Raw genomic sequence first — 21049 nt, forward strand, 5'->3', positions numbered from 1 at the left:
TTTGGTGTGAAGCACGATGGTAATGATGTAAAGTGATACAAGCACGTTTCTCAACTGGTGGAAACACCTCCTTCTTTCAATGGCACTCGCCTTCTCCCAGCTCTCTAGCCAAAGTCTGAATTTTTGGCCCATCGGGCCATAACCAAGGGACTGAGAATTTAGAATCAAAAATCGGTCTAGCTGGAGGGATCTCAATTGCTCTTTCTTTTTAAGTGAGGAAACAACTGAACAAGGAAGTTTGGTCTGGGACTTGCTGCTTCTTCCAGGCAGAAGATGGCAAAAGACATCTCCAGAGAGGCCAAGTCAGAACAGTTTTTCCTAGTCAACATTCATGCTCAGCGTGCCATAGGCTCACTTTGATCTTTTGGAAAGAATCACACCGTCAATAGTGTTGTACTAGGGTAGATTCTTTCTGGGTGTCGTACACCTTCATGGTCCAAGACCTTGCAGGTGATTGCACTCTTGGATGGACCCCTCCCCCTACTCCCTACTGGACAAACTTCTCTGCATTTACTTCGAGAGGCTGGATCTGAAAGGAGTTTTGGGTCAGGGGATTTAGAACAGGGTCTGAAAAGAAGCAAAGCTTCTTTAGTTCACGTCGTGTGCTTGGTAATTAGCCTTGGAGTAATAAATGTTATCCGCACCAGCGCAGCTCCGTGCCAAGTACCAAAACTACATTCTGCAGCTGATTTCCAGTGAGAAGTTTCTGACCCGAAGCAGTTCAATATTAGGCCCCAAAGACCACAGTCATCCTGTATAAAACAACGGATTGTTCATCTCTTCCTGGGCTTCTTTAATGAAGTAAGAATTCAAAATCCAGATTAAAAACCAACTGCAGAGCCCCTTTCGGGCTCTGGTAAGCTTTCAGAATCACAGTGAGAGAATACTCAAGTTCATGAAGAGCATACTAGCTAAAATGATGCTGAAATCGTTTTGGCCTCTGGAAGTACAGCTTTCAAAATTCATGTCTGATAGAAACTGCTATCGTAAATGACAGCATTCCTGGGAGGGCACGTGAGTTTCAGGGATGCAAGAAGGGTTATTACCATCAAGTGGTACATGGTTACCACTACCTTCAAAAAATACAAAGAGAAAAAAAAATACAAAGAGGATGTAAAGGAGTTGATTATGACATTAATCAGGATAAAGAGGCCACACTCCCCGTCCCCCACAAAAAAAGTAAAAAATAAGTCTTACATAACTTCCCTGAAGTCTCCTAACGCACAAATGCAAAGAATGTTTTTTGCATGCTGCAGGCTGACCACAGTACTGCATTTGCAGGGAGGAAATCAACTTCACATCACAGAGGAGACACTCGGCTTTGGCTCTGGGGTAAAACTCAGGGTTCCTAAAGGGAAAGGCTTTTCTCCCTATTAGGACTTCACTCTGTCATTTGAAATTTTTAACTTTAAAAGCCACATCTGTTGGTGTAGCCACTGCAAGAATTCTAGGACTCCCGTTGCAGGAATTTTCACGAGCAAGAATGAAGACTGGCCAGCAGCAGAGGCCTGCCAGAGAACACTTGATGCCTTCCTAAACTTGCTTCAGGTGTTGGCCAGGTCTCTGGGTAGTTGAGATGTCCCCCAGCACCATTGAAGAGCAGGAGCTGGGTCTTAAGAAATTCCTGAAAGATTTCCCTTCTACTGCCAAGAAGTAACACAGCAGAATGACCGCGACATAAATCAGCTTTATCCTGGAGAAAACAGAATAGCTTTCCTCAAATGTTTTAGAAGTGACTTTCCATTTTTAGATAAGTCCATGGACTTTATCACAACAAACTAAAATCTGCCACCAGCCCAAGCAACGTGGCATCATGCAGAGCAGCCAAATCTTATGGATAGTATTTGTAGCTTGTGTATCCCGACTGCACTAGGAGAGGGGTTTCCAAGTGATGACAGAAGGTTGTTCATTTCTGATTTGCCAAGTTCTCCATATTCTACTGGCTGACTGTTTAAATCACTTTCTCAGCCCTTCTGATGAGGACAACTTCACTGCGCAAGCAGGGAGCGGGGAGTTGCTTCAGTGCTTTTTCTTACATGGTGGATCCTTAACAAGTCACATTTATGACAGTTTCCAAAAATAAAACAACCTCAGCTCGGTGTAGGGCCTGGAAAAAAGTCTCAGGTGTAGAAATTGACTGCTTTTAGTTTGCAAAAGAATTGTATGCCTGGGTCTTCTCCTAACCCAAGCTTCCAAATTCAGAGAATTTTCCCTATTCTGTATCTGGTTCAGCTACTTTTTCTTAGATTATTCAGGTACAAGCTCCCAAGCAAATATCAACCAGAGAGACACAGATTTCACACGTGGCAGAATCATTTCAGAGTTGGTTATTTTAATGCAATTTCCTTGTTCAAGGTAGTATGGATACGTTAAGTGGTTCATTTCCATCCTGTAGGAAACACTAACAGCTTCTACCTTATGTAATTTTGTCAAATTCAAACATAACTCGTTGACCGGTTTAATAAAACATTTTCTTTACATAGCTTGACAAGACTTTTTTCTGGAACATTTTTTCAAACCTTCAAGTAGTTTGGAAACATTTGCCTATTTGCTCATTCCTCTAGGCACAGACTTTCAGAGCATTTATCCCACCTATATTGAAAATCTCTGTTCTCCCAGCTGGTGGTACGGCTGCTTGTTGGAGGTGATCACAGAGAAATGAGCAAGCAAGCTTTGTCAACTACTTCTAATTCTCTTAATTAGTATGCTGCGATCCACCCCAGCTTCTGCAAGGTCAGACATGCAAGACAAGTACTTGGCCAAAAAAAGCAGGATTCTAACTAGTGTAAAAATAGTTTTTAAATAAAATAGAATCTCTATAGGAAAGAGAATTAAGTTAGCTTCCCATTCCCACTCTTGCTTTAGGATATATGTATATATAAGTGCAAGGGGGACTTATGGAGTTGGTTTGCCCTAAGAAAAAATTGAGAATGTCTGAGTACATTCATGTTGCAAAGTTACAGGGAAGGTTCTTTGGGAAATGCTGCGGCACATCCCACAGAAGTGGATGGTGATTAGCGAGACAGTTGGTGTGCGAACAAATAACGTGCAAAATGTTTAGGTCAAAGAGGATGAGGCCTAATCGTAGGCTAAGAACCAATTCTGAAGTGTGATCATTTGAAAACCTTGGCTAATTATAAACACAGGAAAGAAAACCCCATCATTTAACACTATGTCTTGTTAACCTACCCAGCTACCTCTTTTGGAAGCAAAATTCCAACACGGGTCTTACTTTAATTTTGCTTAATTACCACACATTACGAATTTTATTTTGACATTTCTGTTTCTAGAAAAAGTACACAGTCCCTCTGTTGGCCCACACAAGCATTACATGACTGTTTTAAAGGGGCCTCTGTTAAAATTCTAATTTTTGGATTTAGCAGCAGCCTTTTGGATATACCTTGAAGGCATAATTGAAAATCTGCCCAAGCTCCCTTTAGCCGCAACCTGAACACGCAGCCCCATCTCTTGTAAAAAACACTCAGAAAATACTGATCCCAGCAAAACACAGCCAGCCAGGCAGAGGCCTCACTCTGCCTTTTCACATGGATGATAAATCTGCCTGCTTATTCTTGCTGGATGCTAGGAAATCCATTCTGAGATTTGAGTCTCAGAGCAAACATTTAGCCTCCTTCTCTGGGGTACATAATGAGCTGTGGAGGCATCAAAAATAAACAAAGTGGGGACATCACCATTTTTCCTACACTGGGTCCACTCAGTCTGCTCGGTGGCTGTTTGTTTTTCCTGGCTAGGCCTGGAGCAAGAGGAGATGGCTGCTGGTGACAAGCCAGTGCCAGGTTTACAGACCCAGCCTCTTTTCATGTAACATTTGACCAATTATTCAATTCCCTGGAGGCAGGGAGGGATGCCAATGCTAATGCTAGGGAATTTTCATAAATCCTCAGTGGCCGTGGAGAACCTCTCTCTCAAGCAGCTGCGATGACCTCAGGCAGGTTTGGTGCTCTAAGGATAGTTACCTTTGAGGGGACACAAAAAAATTCGACCTCTTAAAGTGACTCCAGAACTGAACGTCTAATACACCAACTCAATAAATACAACAGAAAAATGCACAGCAGAGTTGGGGCATCTATCAAGTAGGAAGGCAAAATGGTCATTAGAACGTCTGAGGTCAGTGAACTATTATGGTTGAAAAAAGCAGCCACCTTTGAAAACACTGCCCGTTTCCCTCAGCTCTACTAGCTGTCAGCCCTCTAACGTTCGTTACACCACACGCTAGCAAATGAAAGATCCAAACAACTGCGGCTTGATCCTCACTTATACTTATTCAGGGTCCACCCTCACATTTAGCTGAAGGCCCCAGCACACCCTTGCTGTGCCAGGGAAAACAGCCTCAAGGACATGTGTTTCTCTGAAGGTCACTTGCCCCTCTTGCTGCGGCCCTTCCTGGAGGACAGCTTCCCGCTGCCACCCGAAGACGGGGGGCTTGAGGCCGAGGCCATGGCAATGTTGATCTGTCCCTCCTGGATTTCCTGCCGCGTCTCAGCGGGCAGGTGGCTGATCTTCTGCTGCGTCTCCAGGTAGAACATGACGTCCCGCAGCTGCTCCTGGATCTCAGTGATCTGCAGGTCCTTCTGGTCGCAGGCCTCCTTTAACACCTTCTCCTCTTCCTTCAGCTTGTTCTGCAGGAGGACTTGGTTGGCTCGCAAACACTTGTTCATTTCCTGCTCCTCTTTGAGCTCTGTGGTGAGTTTGGCCACTTTCGTGTTTAGCTGAGTGCACCTTTTACAAAACAAAGGAAGACAAAGCGCGTTTTGCATTTGCTGACACAGACCCCTTTCTGCTCTGGGATTGAACAGAGGAGCCATGACCTCAGAAGCCATTTAGGGCAGACCCCTCCCTCCCATGGCCAGGGGGACTGGTTTGCTGCCACTGCAACAGCTACCTAAAACAAGAATCTTGCTCTAGTTAACTCAAGTGTAGCCTCAGGACAATTTTTTTTTTTTTTAAAGGATCAGAAAATTTTCAATAGCAGAAACTATTCTGTGATTCGTGGTAAAATTTCTACTGCTTCTCTGTTTTGTTTACATGGGTGGCTTAAGAGATGACAGCTGTGATAAAGAAGTTATGAAGAAAAGTGACATTCTTAAAGAGTCAAGTACTCTGATCTCACTGCATTTGCTGGAGAAGAGTTTTCAAGAATAGGGAGTGCCTTACTGATGCTCAATCTTACTCACAAGAATGACAAAACACCACTTGAGATACCATTTTTACGTATCAGAATGCCAAAGAGCTCAGATGTGGGAAAAGGGGGTACTTCCACATGCTGGTACTAGAGTGTGAACTGGCACAAACTCCTTGGAAGTCAACTTGACACCATCTATGAAAATCAAACTTTCACCTGGCCTTTCACATAGCTATTCTACTTCCAGGAATTTATCCTATAAAGTAAATATACTCAGGACTGCACTAAATGACAAATGCAGAAAGATGCTTATTGCAACATTGTTCACAGTAGTGTGAGACTTGAAACAACTTATATGTCCTTCAAGGGGAACTGGTTAAAATTATTATGGGACCTTCATATGATGTTACAAAGATCAGATCTAGATGTGCCAGTACAAAAAAAAAAAAAAAAAAAAAAAAAAAAAACTCCAAGACAGAATATTTTACCAAATAGAATACCTAATATTATTCAAGTTTTGTAGAAAAAAGATGTATATGAGAGGTTTACACAGGTACAGCAAAAGACCTAGAACAACAAATATTCACTGGTACCATTAATAATGGTTACCTCTAGATAGCAGGATTTGGGGGTGAAAGAAAACTTCCAGTTTTAACTTTTAAATTCTTTGGAACAGTTCAATTTGTTAGGGTGCTGAATGTATAGGAGAATTTTTGATTTGTATTTCTATTAATGTAGTGTTGTTTTCACAGCAGTTAAAAAACACCTTTGCTGAAGAGTTTCTTTTGGGGTGATGAAAAATTCTGGAACCATACAGTGGTCATAGCTGCACAACACCGTGAGCTGCATACTTAAAACGGCAGAATCTACATTACATAGATTTTAACCCCCAATCCCCCCACACAAATGACTAAAAATATTCAACTATTTGCAATGAGGGAAAACAGGTGAAAGGTATACGGGAATTCTTTGCACTATCTTTGCAACCTTTTTGTAAAACTAAATTTATCCCAAGATTAAAAAAAAAACACAAAACATCTTAAGGGACAATTATCCCCCTTAAATTTATTTTTTATCCATTTGTCTGGAGTAAAAAAATCCAATTATTTTTGTGAGTATAACTTAAACTAGAAAGGTACTTTCAATCAGTAGCAATTATCTTCCCAAATAACAGTAGTAGAGTCTGTTCTTGCCATGTTGTTGATGAGTTTTTGCTCCTTATTCAACATCTTTGGCCTGTAATTCCCGACCAAGGCCAGAACATATGCCACCTTCAGCTTAAACGTAAATCTCTTTCCTAACTGCCATTTCTCAGCCACCATGGCTCAGAGACGCTCTGGGGACAAGGAAGTTGCTTTCTACAGGCCAAAATGGAAGATACTTGCATGTAGCATGAGCACAGACATCAGGAGAGAGTCCTGCATTCCACATGGCATCCATCTGGCATGAAACACTGAATTTTTTAGTAAACAGGAAGTCACAGTAGGTTTGCTCCATATATGGGCAGAGCCCCGAAAACTTGGTGATACACACTTGACAATGAGAGTGTGTCCAAGGGTATAAAGGAGATTATGTTTATGGAACCTGTTAGAATAAAAAAGCTAATGAAAAGAACAGGCCAGTTATACCTACTTTCTTTCCACAGACTGCTTTTCTTTCAGGAGATCATTTAGTCTGTGCTCCAAATTATCACATTTCTCAATTGTTTCTTTAAATTTGGTCTTCATGTTGTTAATCTGAAAGAGCAAACAGAGATCAGTTTCACTTCACAAAGACAAAGCTGTGTGGCCTTTGGGGCTAATGTCACAATTTTTTTTTTCCAATTACCTGTCTTTAACTTTGACAAACCAAACTTGGAAAAGGTGAGACCATTATCTGAAAGAATTTCTGCAATAGGAATAAAAATTTTGAGAAATCCTTTTTTTCTTACCATTTCTCTAAACCAGGATGAAGAGGGTCAAGAGCTACTGAATGTTGAGTGAAACTGCCAGAAGGTAAAGAAAGAGCTGCAGGCTGTAGAGCATGAGATGATTTATCAGAGGCCAGACCAGAACCTCCCATTCTTTTTTTTTAACTTGAAGTGTAGCTGATGATATTGTGTAATATTGTGTTAGTTTCAGGTGTACAGCAAAGTGATTCATATATATATATTTCAGATTATTTCCATTATAGGTTATTACAAGACATCAAGTATTATTCCCTGTGTTATACAGTAAATCCTTGTTGCTTTCTATTTCATATATAGTAGTATGTTAATTTCATACTGCCCTTCCTTTCCCCTTTGGTAAACATAAGTTTGTTTTCTATGTCTGTGAGTCTGTTTCTGTTTTGTAAGTAGATTCATTTGTATTAGTTTTTAGATTTGGATATAAGTGGTATCATATAATATTTGCCTTTCTGTCTGACTTACTTCATTTAGTTTGATAATCTCTAGGTCCATCCATGTTGCTGAAAATGGCATTATTTCATTCTTTTTTTATGGCTGAGTAATATTCCATTGCATATATATACCACGTCTTCTTTACCCATTTATCTGTGGATGGACATTTAGGTTTCTTCCATGTCTTAGCTGTTGTAAACAGTGCTGCTATGCACTGGGGTGCATTTTTCTTTTCAAATTAGTTTTTGTCTTTTCTGAATATATGCCAAGGGGTGGGATTGCAGGGTCATATGGCAGTTCTGTTTTTAGTTTTTTTAAGGAACCTCCATACTGTCTTCCATAGTGACTGCACCAATTTAGATTCCCATCAACAGTGTAGGAGGGCAGAATCTCCAATTCTTAACTGACCACTGTTTTTTAACTCTTGAGATCATATTCTAAAAGTTACACTTGACCCTTGAACAATGTGGGGTCTCGACCCTCCTTGAAGTCGAAAATCTGAGTATAACTTTATTGTTGGCCCTCCGTATCCATGGTTCTGCATCTGTGGATTCAACCATTTGCAGATCCTGCAGTACTGTAGCAGGTATCCACTGAAAACAATCCACATATAAGTGGATCTGTGCAGTTCAAATCCATGCTTTTAAGTGACAATTGTATTATCCAAATAATCTGAAGTTACTTGTAACAGGTGATTCTGTTTGGTACTTTTTTCCATCCAAATTCACTATTAATTTTCTCATGTACTATGAAGCCATATGCAACATAAGCAGTTCTTATTTTGAGTTTATATAAAGGCAATCTATAGAGAGAATTCAAATTACATTGTCTTAAAAACTTAAGAGAAATTAAAAATTCTGGTGTATTATGTGTCAGATGGCAGCAATCCTAGCAAGGAGTCTGTGGAAGTCTAGTTATGTAGACACTGGATTCACACAGGTGTTAAGATCTACAGACTTGGGAAACACCTCAACTCCACTTCTCTAAAGACACGGGAAGACAGGTGGATCATGAGGTAATAATAATAGGAACAGAAGTGACTGAGAATTTAAATCCTATGGCCCAGGCCCTGGCTAGGTGTTTTATAGGCAGTATCTCATTTATTCTTTATAACAAGCCTATGACTTAGGTATGTAAACTTTTTACAGAAACTGAGGCTTAGAGAAAGGTGAGGCAATACACTCCAAAGTCACCCAGCTAGAGTGACATGGGTCCAAGATTGGGCCCCCAGGTCTGGGTCCAAATCCAAGTTCTAAAAGTCTCTCTGCACTATATGGGAGGCCAAAGCTCTATAACAAAGGAAAACTGACCTCTTGGCAAGATTTAAACTCTTAGCAGAGATCCATGATGCATGCAACATCCATCACGCCAGAAAAAGGGCCACTACTTTTAACGCTTTCTTTTTAAACATTTGCTACGGCTCGCCTAGCAGGTCTCTAACAGCACTGCTCCCTCTTTTTTTAAATAAGAAATTAACTGTTTTGTAGAAATTAACTTTAGAGCCAACATCATTAAGTTGGAGGAACATGCAATTAAAGAGAGATTTCTAAAAGTTCCTCTATGTCATAAAAATAAAAACAGCTTTCAGGACTTCCCTGGTGGCGCAGTGGTTGAGTCCGCCTGCCAATGCAGGGGACGCGAGTTCGTGCCCTGGTCCAGGAAGATCCCACATGCCGCGGAGCGGCTGGGCCCGTGAGCCATGGCCGTTGAGCCTGCGCATCCGGAGCCTGTGCTCCGCAACGGGAGAGGCCACAGAAGTGAGAGGCCCACATACCGCAAAAAAAAGAAAAATAGCTTTCAAATTGCTCTCATTCTATTTGGTATTAATTTTCTCCTCAATATTGTTTTAAAATAAGACCACTAGATCCTTCTGACATTTTCTCTTAAACTGACTCCTATCAGTTTAGGGAAATTGGAAAGGACAGAAATGACCATCAAAAGGAACCAAACTGTCTGTTTTGGTCACTAAAGACAATAAGCTAAACACATTTAAATCAAGATGAAAAATATCTAGTAACCTCAAAAAGGTTTCTAATATTGCTAGAGACAAATATTACAATGGCTTAAATTAGTGTTTGTTTTTTTTTAATTTATTTATTTTTTATTTATTTTTATTTTTGGCTGCACTGGGTCTTCATTGCTGTGTGCGGGCTTTCTCTAGTTGTGGCGAGCGGGGGCTACTCTTCGTTGCGGTGCGTGGGCTTCTCATTGCGGTGGCTTCTCTTGTTGCGGAGCATGGGCTCTAGGAACGCAGGCTTCAGTAGTTGTGGCACACAGGCTCAGCAGTTGTGGCTTGCAGGCTCTAGAGCGCAGGCTCAGCAGTTGTGGTGCACAAGCTTAGTTGCTCCGCAGTATGTGGGATCTTCTTGGACCAGGGCTTGAACCCGTGTCCCCAGCATTGGCAGGCGGGTTCTTAACCACTGCACCACCAGGGAAGTCCTAAATTAGTGGTTTTAAAAGCACTTCTGACCATTAGCCCTCAGTAAGAAATACTTAGTACACACACACAAACACACACACACACACACACCCTGATACAAAAGTTTCACAAAACAATATTAAATGTGATACACTCTGACATCTACCCTATGCTGTCTAATAAAAATGCCAGTTGTGGCCACCAAACTCAGTTCACAATCCACACCTGGAGAAAGAGCAATTTCCATATGGAGCTGGAGGTTTAAAAAGAAAAGAGGTATATTTAGGGGAATGCACCTGTACTGATGACCTACTCTATGCTCTTATACATGGCCCCACTAAAACTATGAACCTTCAAGTGGGTATGAGCTTCATTTTCCAGAACAGACTCTGCTCACATACTACAGCAATTGTACTACCTAAGGCTTCGGGGGACTGGAATAGTATTAGAATTGAAGTCCACAGTGAATTTCAATCTGCAGCTCCGCTCCTCCCCCACATTACCTTTTTATGAGGCCCATGACCAAGAATCTCTGCCAGTGAAATGCACGGTTACTGTTTCTCCCTGCATGTGCTCTACTGCTGGAGGTGCCAACGGACAGAGGACTGGTCAAAAGGACAGCAGCAGGAACAAAAGGCTTGCATCACCGATTAACTTACGGATAAGTGACATTTTTTACTAGAAAACAAAATATCCTTTTCGAGCTTTTTATTTAGGGCTGCCCTTGCCTCTATCTTATCCCTACCTAAAAGTAGACACAAGTTTCACATTTTTAGCTTCCCTGCCCCTTGACTTGCTTTCCATGGGCATGTGTTAGGTAATGCAGTTAATCCTAAAGAATCTTAAACGGCAGAGAGAATCCTGAGCTTAGCTCGCAAGGGTCTGCACAAAGCACTTTAGGTGGTCACGCTGGTAAAGCCCGTAGAAAAACCCACTAGTAAGGCTGCATGGAGTTGCCAGTGCTCATCCCTGCGAGCCCCAAACTTGACACCAAGTGGCAGCGACCTCTGCTCTGCCTTTTGAGTGCCATCAGATGCACCTCCTTCCCACATGGACTCCAATCAAGCCCTATTCAGAACAGTATGTCAAGTGACCTGAAGCCCCTCTGGAAAGGCACTTCCATTGCTTAGAAGGTTCCTGTAAGAATTTCATCATGAACTTTTCACCAAAGATCATTTTAAAGCTGGTGTTAAGCTTTAATGAAAAAACCTGATTTCTCCTCATTTGTAGGCATACTCAGAAACTTGGGCCCATGGGCCTGGCATAAAGTGAAAGCTTGGCCCTGCCTGCTAAGCTCCACGATAACACCAGCTACCACTGAGGTGAGCCCCAAACCCGGCTCTGCAGTCCCCCCATCTGAGGGTGCAGTTGCTGGTGAGGATTCGCAAAGTTATTAAAATAATCACTTTAAAAATAATCATTTAAAAAAATTTAAAAGCCTTTACTTAATACTAAGGGAATCACTGAATTACGAACATTGTCTCTAGGTCCTGATAATGGTTCCCAGAGCCCTAGTTATACACGAACACTCAGGTGCTCACTGGTTTTCGAAGTCCCTGGTCTGGAACCCTCAGGGTTCCTTGTACATGCTGGAGCCAAAGGGCACACCAAGCAGGTGGAGCTCTGGGCCACTCTGGGCCGAGTTTCCACCAAAATCACATCACTCTTCTCTTCTATCCATCCGAGTAGTGAATGGCCTTTTCTTTAAAGCATTATTTTGTTAAATTTTCAAGACTACTGCCCTAGACCAATAAGGTGCCATGGTGACCACTTCAGCATCTCTGCCTAATTTTATTCCCTTCAGTTTCAAAGCACAATCTTGTTGCCTCAGGAGCCCATATTCAGCTCCCCAAAGCAGCTGTTCCCAAGTTGACAAACCAGCTGGCTGACTGAAAGTACAAACCCTCATGCACATACTTCTATTTTTTAAATGGAATTACACAAGGAACTAGAAAACCTGATTGAAGTTAACAAACAAACAACATCCCAGCCCCAAAATACCAAGGCTTTAAGCCCAAGGTTTCTTTTGTTTCAGGTATGTAGCAAGTATTTCATTTCTTCCTTAACTTAGTATAGTATAGGGCTCAGTACAAAATAAAATTGTGTGTAGGGCTCAGCACGCAATAAAATCTTCTTGATTTACTAATCCTAGGTGAGAATGTATGTCTGCTTCCCTTCTCCTTTTAAATTATGCTTAGTTGATTACATTTGCAATAGCAATAGCGTATTTCTGTCTCTTCCTTTTCCTCTTTTTGACTAACTTCATTCTCACTGTGGTCTGCAATTTCTTGTTCCCTGATATGACCTTCTGGGACTAAGTCTCTAGCATAATGACAAGTCAGGTGTTTACTACCTCTCCCTGGAAACTTGATGTAGAGTTAGGTTACTGGGGTGAACCAGCTGATTCCAAATCTTTTCTTTTTCCTACCCCTTACTAGCCCCCAGCTTTGTTGAGATTTAACTGACATGTAACAAAGGTTTCTTTTTAGAGGTAAACCAGTTCTCTACCTACAGATGAGACTGAGAAGGCAGACTCTGAGATCCCTTTTTCCCCTTCCTTCTCCCCCCCAACATCAGGCTGTCCTGGCATGTGGCATTTCAGCAGTCACCAGACCAGAAACTTACTTCCTCTGCTGTGTCCTTCTCTATCCGAACTATCTTGTTTTCCCAGTAGATTCGTTGAGACTCCAGCTGGCTTGTTAGTAAATATGAATACTACAAGAACAGAGAATGAACACCAAAACATAAGTCACAGTTGTCAGTCTCTGAAATTCAATTAAAACCTGACTTTTAATGACCTGCAGAAGATTAAGAGGAACATACAGAATGTATATTATACCTTGGTTCCACTCTCCTCAATAAACTAGGGGAACACAGAGATGACAATTACACTTTGGTCCTCTGGGGGCTTACAATCTATAGGGACAAACAGAGAAACGTACAATTTTAAAAACCCTTAGGTTTCTGTTTAAGCTGACTTCAAGAAGAACTACATGGTTTTAAATCAAAGTGTAACTCAGATCAGCTCATCCATCTGCCCCCTCCAGGAAGCTGTCCCTGTCACTCCCAGCCCTGGGTTAATTGCCTCTCTTGGCTCCCACAACACTGTGCCTATCATTAACAGCACTTATGACATTAGCACTTAATCACCGGTTTGCCTGCCTCTCTCCTTGACTGGACTGAACTCTCTGAAAGCAAGGATTATATCTTTATTTTTGTACCCCCAGTGCCTGGCACATTCTGGATGTCAAGAAATGTTTGCTGCCTGAGTGCATGAATGAATGAACAGTGCTGTGTAACTACAGAGAAAGGATAGGTGGCTTATGACAGTAGGATCCGGTAGGACTTCTGAGAGAAGGTGAGATTTGAGGGGACTCTTGACAGACAGACAGGAGGAGGAGACAGATTCCGGAGAACTAACAAGATGTGAGCTGCAGATGTTTAGAATTGCTTCAGAGATGAAGTGAGACCAATGAGGCTGGGGTGTAGGGTATAGAGAGATGGGGCCTATGGAAGGCTCTGGGGTATGACATCGAGAAGTAAGAGCCAAGGAGTGGCAAGACCACATCTGCATTCTGGAAAGACACTTCCAGAAGACCGGAAGGGATCTGATCATGTTTGCAGGCCAGAGAAGAGCATGAAAGAGCAACAGAAAGCAAGGACAACTGGAAGAATGTATGTGTGTGTGTCACTAGAATGTATGCTCCATGAGGGCAGGGAGTCTATTTAATGCTGAGTTCCCAGCACATGGAAGAGTGGCTAACAGATGGCAACCCTCAATAAGTATTCACTGAATGAACATACTTAATTTGGAAGAGTTACTAAAAACTTAACATTAAAAATCTGAATTTTGGGGGGGGATCTTCCCTGGTGGTCCAGTGGTTAAGAATCCGCCTCCCAATGCAGGGGACGCGGGTTCGATGCCTGGTCAGGGAACTAAGATCCCACATGCCGCGGGGCAACTAAACCCACAAGTGCTACAACTACTGAGCCCGCGCACTCTGGAGCCCAAGCACCACAACTGGAGAGAAGCCCTCGCGCCGCAACGAAAGATCCTGCATGCCACAACTGAGACCCGATGCAGCCAAAAATAAAAATAAATATATAAATATTTTTTTTAAAAAGATTTGAATTTTTTTACATCAATACGATTTATTAATGGTAACATCAGCTCTATTTTAGGCCATTCCACTGACCTTAAAAGTCTAGAGATAAGCAAGTTTTCAAATGTCCACTTCCTCCCAAGGTTAAGGTATTTGTTTTTAAAGTAATCATTTTGAAATTTATAAAATAGGACTCATGTTAAACTTTTCCTTCCTTAATATAAAACTTACACATCACTTTTATAGTAGATGGGGTTTACTGCTATGAGAAAAATCAGACTGTGGTAATTTTATTGCTTCCTCAATTATATGAATACCCTAAAAATGGCTTTCTCTATATAAGGGTCCAATTCATAAAAGCCAGCCCAATATATTAGAAAAAGCTTGTCAGCATGGAAAGATGCTATTGGGGTTAACTTATCCTGACCAAGTTTGCTCAATTTCCAACTGCTATTGTGATGCCAACAGGAAGATTTTTTTTTTTTATAACTCTTTTTTTCAAGAATATTTTTTATTTTTTGGCCACACCGTGCAGCATGTGGGATCTTAGTTCCCCGACGAGGGATCGAACCCGTGCCCCCTGCAGTGGAAGCATGGAGTCCTAACCACTGGACCACCAGGGAATCCCCCCCAACAGGAAGATTCTTAACTTCCACCTTTATCACAGCTATAGAGGACAACACTAATACTGAACTTGAGACAACCAGGAACATGACACTGAACGTAACAAGGCTCAGTGAAACTTAGATTTTCAAAGAAGAAAATCAGATGGAATAAAAATATTTTTATAATCCTTCAGAGCAATACAGATCTTTAAAACAAAAGCTAACATGCAGGGCGTATGGCAAAATTAAAAGCCCAAACCACCTTTCAAGTTAGAGTAGTAAAAAGCAGCAGACGTAGGTATTCAGTAATTATTAATAAAATATCTTACCTCTAACTGTAAGGCATCTATTTTCTCCTCCTGGCAAGTATCACCCTCACATTCATACTGTACTATCTTTCCATCTGTTTTACTTGCGACCAGTCGATGGACATAATTATCTAAAGAAAAGAATGAGTCAACTAAGGCATGTTTCTTCAGAATGAAAAGGGTCTCCATACGCCTTTAACTTTGACAAAATTTTGTTTTTACAGATCCAAATTAAATGCCTTGCAATATTTCTTTAAAAGTGGGTTAAATCATTTGAATTAAAAAAAAAAAAAAGTGAGAGGGCAGAGCGTAAGTATTAACTCTCTTTATCCTGTGCAATGCAAGCCATTCATAGGAAATAGTGCCCTATGGGGCACCATGAGAATTGGAGTTTGCCACAGATGTCAGGAAGATTTCAAGCTGTGAGAGCAAGGGGAGAGGTTCTGACGGAGACGTTTTCAGAAAGAATGAATCCAAATTAGAAAATGGGAGTGGTGTTCACCTCCAGCATAGTCCCAGACTCGATGGTTGGTGAGCTGCATGGCATACGTGTGCTGGGTCTCCTCGAAGTGCTTATAGGCGTGTCGACTCACATACCGTCCACATCCTATGTGGCCACATATTAAACAAATCCACAGGTTCTGCCGAGAAGGAGGTAAGATCTTAATTAGTTACATAAAAACACATGACCTGGTCCACTGGGGTGGAAAGGGGAGAGCCTGACACAGGATGAGGTTTAGAGTTGTTTCTACAGGAGTTTTGAATAAATATGTTTAAAACCCAACAAGCAAGGATGCTTTTAGGGGTCAATTAGTTTTTCACTCTGGATTCTATGGAACTCTATGTAAATAGCAAGAAAAAATAATCACAATTTATCAACAGAAGTCTAGGCGTTTTCAAAGGCCAAAGAATGAAACCATAAAGTATTTTGTGTAGGAGTAATAGTTTGTGTATTTATATTTTTTGCCTGACCCTGGACAAAAAGAAAAAAAAAAAAATCAGTCTCAAAAAGAATTGAAAAGAATTTACGCCACACTGGGCAGAAGAAAACCCCAGACAATTAAAGCCGCGAGCGTTACTCTTCCCCACCACTCGTTACTTACTTCCTGAACGCCACACTCGAAACACTTATTTTCTTCTACTGGCTCTGGTGTTTGACAATATCGGCAAACAGGGCACCTATAAAGGACACCAAAAAAATAATAATACAGATTAAATATAAAAGACAACTGTCACAGAACCCAAAAGTCAAAAATGCAATTGTATATCCTCCTTCTCTCATATAATAGTTTTAAGTTTATCGTAATTAAGGATATCATTCAAAAGACAAATGCTTTCAAGCTATTCTCAAACGAAATGAAAAAAAAAAACACAAAATCTTTTTTTTTTAATTAATTAATTTTTGGCTGCATTGGGTCTTCATTGCTGCATGAGGCCTTTCTCTAGTTGCTACAAGTGGGGGCTACTCTTTGTTGCAGTACACGGGCTTCTCATTGAGGTGGCTTCTCTTGTTGCGGAGCATGGGCTCTAGGCACACGGGCTTCAGTAGTTGTGGCACACGGGCTTAGTTGCTCCGCGGCATGTGGGATCTTCCCAGACCAGGGCTCAAACCCGTGTCCCCTGCATTGGCAGGCGTATTCTTAACCACTGTGCTACCAGCTAAGTCCCACAAAATCTTGATAAAGCTGAGGATAAGGGAAAAATCTTGATCTGCCTCATATCTTTCTCCACTCTTCTGTCTAAAGCTTAGGTAATCAAAGAACTAAATATTTATAGGTTAGAATTAGAGACTTGAGACTAGTTGTTAATTTTGTTTCATGTCTGGCTACCCACAATGTATTTTTAGTTCAATCTACCTTATCCCCACTTCTCAAAGTTTTAAATCATCCAAAATGTACCCTGTCCTCTCAAGGTTGCTCCTAAGAGTTGAAACTAAATTCTGTAGTTAATTTCACTAAAAAAAAAAAAAAAAGTTAATGTACTTCATGAAACACATACAACATTTTATCATACAATGAATTTCATCTGGAAAAAGATACCAGTGCTTGGTGAGTACTAAAGTTTCAATTTACAAAAAGCCAATAAAAATGGCACAGAAGCCAAACTCAGATACACAGAGTAGAAAGGTGGCTACCAGGGGCTGGGAAAAGGGGGAAACAGGGAGATGTTGGTCGAGAGGTACAAACTTTCAGTTATGCAAGATGAGTAAGTTCTAGAGAACTGGTATACATCAATGTTGACTATAATTGACAATACTGTACTGTGTTCTTGAAATTTACTAAGAGGGTGGAGCTTCATTGTTCTCACGACAAAAAAAAAAAAGAAAAGTAAACACAAAAAGGTAAAACAGTAAAGGTGTGAAGTGATGGATAGATATGCTAACTTGCTTGGCTGTGGTGAGCATTTTACAGTGTTGATGTATATCGGGTCATCTAGTTGTACACCTTAAATATACACAATTTTTGATTGTCAATTATACTTCAATAAAAATGAAAAAAAATTGAAAAAATCCATTAACCCTTATACTCAAGACAAAGTAATGCTAAGTACCAGTCACGAATATTTGTGTCCAATGGGCAAAAATGATAGAAAGTAGGTGATAGTTGAGGCTAAGTGAACTGGCACCAAGAAGAAAGAATGCTCAAGATATAACTAGTATCAGTTTGTTACCCTACTGAATAGATAAAACCAAGAAATGGAAATAAGCAGGAAGAACACAGATAAGGACTATGTTTCCCAAGAGAAAGCTAAAGGATTTAGTCTGTCTCTTTCTTTAGTACCAAAAGAGAAGACAGGACAATCTTGAAGAAGTAAAAAAATTGGCAGCTAGGGACTTCCCGGGTGGCCCAGTGGTTAAGAATCCGCCTGCCAATGCAAGGGACACGGGTTCGAGCCCTGGCCGGGGAAGATCGCACATGCTGCAGAGCAACTAAGCCCATGCACCACAACTACTGAGCCTGCGCTCTAGAGCCCACAAGCCACAACTACTGAAGCCCACGCGCCTAGAGCCCGTGCTCTGCAACAAGAGAAGCCACTGCAATGAGAAGCCCGCGCACCACAACGAAGAGTAGCCCCCACTTGCCACAACTAGAGAAAGCCTGCGCACAGCAACGAAGACCCAATGCAGCCAAAAATAAATAATAAATAAATAAATAAATTTTTTTTTTTTTTAAAAAGTGGCAGCTAGGACGCCACAAGCAGTCTTGTCAAATGTAGGAACTAGCTCTGTGTCATCACTTCAGTCTTTGTGCAGCTGTGGTAGTGGTGGGATAAGAAAACAGCAAACGAATTCTGAAATCTAATTTTCTACACTGTGCCAAAATGATCTTTCCAAAATGTATGATCCTGAGAATAAAAAGGAAAAAGGGGGGAAAATTATAAAAATAAACTTATCTGTACTATACAATTAGCACTCTATGATATACCATCTCATCTATTAAAAAATAACAGTTCACTCAATTCTTTCTGCCTTCCCTTCAAAAATAATTTTGAGTTGTAATCTTATTTTCCTGAGGAGATATTTGGGGAAATCCTCTCAGAATGTCCTTCCCTGACCAAAAAACCACCCTTCGTGACCTGGTACCAATACCGCCTTCTGTAAGCAGCCCTTCCAGACCACCCCAGCGGGGCAGCTGGCTCTCTCTCATCTCTACCTCGAATTGTATGCATACATGTATGTGTGATTCTCCCTTAGCAGATCAATGTTCCTGAGGAGGGTCTGTGTTTGTTTCTCTCCCCCTCAGCACATAGCACTGTACTGTGCACATAGAGAGGCTCAAAACCCACTTGCTGAAGGCACTGTATGGTTTTGAGGGCAGCTGCCTGGTGGGTTGAATTCTGGACCCAGTTCTGGCATTCGTTCTCTGTCATGACACTTGGAGCATGCTAATTTTCACCTCTGGGCCTCTGTCTCCTCCTCTATAAAATGAGGAGGTAGGACAAGATGGTCCCCGAGGAAACTTCCAACTTGAAAATGCTATGGTTTTACAAAAATTAACTTGTACGGAAAGTAAAATTGGAGTGGCAGGAAACAAAGAAGCATCCAGAACTTAAATGGTGTAGCAGACGGACACAAGATACAGACAGACACTTTATGGAACAGAAACATCTCAGCGTGGCTTTATTCAAGGCAAATTCAAACCTGGACAATTCTCTGAAGAACCCTCAAATGATACCCCAGAATTGACCAAGGACTCTACAGAACCAGGGCAAGATTCTTCTCTAGGTAAACTAGCCACAGAAAAGCCAGGGTCTGTTTATTTGCTCCAAGATATTTACTGAGCTCCTCCTACGCACCACGTCTCCTGCTAAGTGTCTGCTAAGTGTGAGTGGCACAGCAGAGAACAGCCAGACAGGGTCCCTGCTCTGTAAAGCTGACCACGTGGGGGCAGAGAACTGAGACTCCTGTGGACTTTCGCCCCTCCTTATTCCCGGGCTTTGGAACGTGATTTCCCCCTTCCCGTGCACACCCCCTCCCCGACACTGCCTTCTCGCCAGTTCCACTGTTCAGCTGGCTAAGTCCTGTGCATCCTCCCTGAGAGGCTGCCCCTCAGACAGCCCTGGCTGTCTAGTCACAGTGCTGCAACGCTGCTCCTCTGTAACACTTGCAGTGGCTGTAATTTCACACTTATTTGTGTGATTATTTGATTCTGCACCTTCCTCTCTGTACTGGGAAACCCACGAGGCCAGCGTCTGAAGGCCACGAGGCCTTTCTAGTTAAGACCCACAATGCAGTTTGCAAAGGGAGCAGCAACCTCTGACTGGGAAAAAAAGGCACAGGTTACACCTCAGTTCTTTGTCTGCACAATGCCACCCTAAATAGGGCCTCTGTTGCACTGGGAAACAGGAGAACATAGGTGTGTGTGTGCCTCATACTTAGTGACTACTGTTACTACTGGCCACCGAGCCATCAACAACATGATAAATCCAAAACGTCAGATTGCTGTAGGCCCAGCACTCTTTGATAAGACAGCCAAAGTAAAGAGTAGACATAAAGTGCAGGTGATAAACAAGATTTTAGACCTGGATGCCATTTTAGCATGAGAGCCTCAAAGCTAAACTTCCCCCGCACCCCCTCACTTTCTGGCTCTTTGAAGGAAAGAACAATGCATGCTGCTTTGGGACATTCCGTAAGGATTCAGAATTGGCACTAAAAGGGACTTGGTCTAGGAATGCTGATCCTCACGTGAACTGAGGAAAGCAAAGAAGAAACACGGAAGGCCCTTCTATGTGACCTCTTCACCATCGTGGTACCCAGGTTTATGAAGTCAAATACTTGGAGTGATTCATTTTGGGGGGCGGCTGTTCTTAATTCTGGGAAAGGGTAATAATGAGCTTTGACAGGGTAGGGGGGGTGACCTTCTGCACTCACGTTGTGTCATCCCAGCGCTGCAGACACTGGCTGTGGAAGCTGTGGTTACATAAGGTGGTGAGAATGCCGTTCACGGACTCGTCCATGCGCTCCAGACACACTGTGCACTTGGGCAGCTCCGTTAGGTCCATCACAGGGAGGCTGGCCCCCTACAGGGAAACACCTCGAATAAGCCTCACTTGTCATCCACGGGTTCTAATTTTTTTTTTTTCTTTTAAAGCAACAGTTTTCCTGTTACTTTTTGACTCCTCGCAGGATGTTCTCAATATTATTGCTTTGTGAAAGTAAATTGGTAAGATTTTCATCCATGCAACAAATATTAATTAAGCACCTCCTACAGTCCCAGCACCGTGCTAGGCACTATGGATACAGTGGTGAACAAAGCAGAAAAGGATGCCTGCCTTCACAGAGCTGACATTCTAGGAAGGGAGACTGCTGCCAGAATCTTTTTACCAGACTCCTTGCTCTAACTCTGAATGGCCATGACTATACTAGAACACAAAGGAATAAAAAGCAGGAGAACAGGAGTGTATCTGAACGATTTTTCCACAGAGTAAATTAAAACTTGACACTTTCCATTAAGTGATAACAGTATCAACAACAGTGATTTTATTTATTTATTCATTTAGCACATACTTATTAATTCCCTGCTATGTGTGCCAGACACTGTTCTAGGTGTGGGACAATGGTGAGCAAAAACAGATTCAGTAAGTCCCAGAA

General features: G+C 41.8%; 1 protein-coding gene and 1 long non-coding RNA gene across 3 annotated transcripts in view; one reads left to right on the forward strand and one right to left on the reverse strand.

Moving 5' to 3' along the window:
* Positions 1-7157, forward strand: part of LOC132502412 (uncharacterized) — a 42016-nt gene extending 34859 nt beyond the window's left edge. The window contains exon 3 of the long non-coding RNA XR_009534488.1: positions 7090-7157. This is a non-coding gene — a long non-coding RNA (uncharacterized LOC132502412). The remainder of the gene's footprint in view (positions 1-7089) is intronic.
* Positions 2296-21049, reverse strand: part of BRAP (BRCA1 associated protein) — a 31385-nt gene continuing 12631 nt past the window's right edge. Inside the window, exons 6-12 of one of the 2 annotated variants that reach the window (XM_060118319.1) lie at positions 20330-20478; positions 16062-16137; positions 15461-15599; positions 14980-15089; positions 12568-12657; positions 6776-6879; positions 2296-4740 (exon numbers count right to left, since the gene is read on the reverse strand). In XM_060118319.1, coding sequence (XP_059974302.1) covers positions 4377-4740; positions 6776-6879; positions 12568-12657; positions 14980-15089; positions 15461-15599; positions 16062-16137; positions 20330-20478 — 1032 coding nt within the window. In that variant the 3' untranslated portion in view covers positions 2296-4376. Of the gene's footprint in view, positions 4741-6775; positions 6880-9972; positions 10196-12567; positions 12658-14979; positions 15090-15460; positions 15600-16061; positions 16138-20329; positions 20479-21049 lie in introns of those variants that run through there. The other variant, XM_060118320.1, reaches the window with a different exon arrangement.

The sequence above is a fragment of the Mesoplodon densirostris genome, chromosome 15 (genome assembly GCF_025265405.1).
Source record: "Mesoplodon densirostris isolate mMesDen1 chromosome 15, mMesDen1 primary haplotype, whole genome shotgun sequence".
NCBI classification, from domain to species: Eukaryota; Metazoa; Chordata; class Mammalia; order Artiodactyla; family Ziphiidae; genus Mesoplodon; species Mesoplodon densirostris.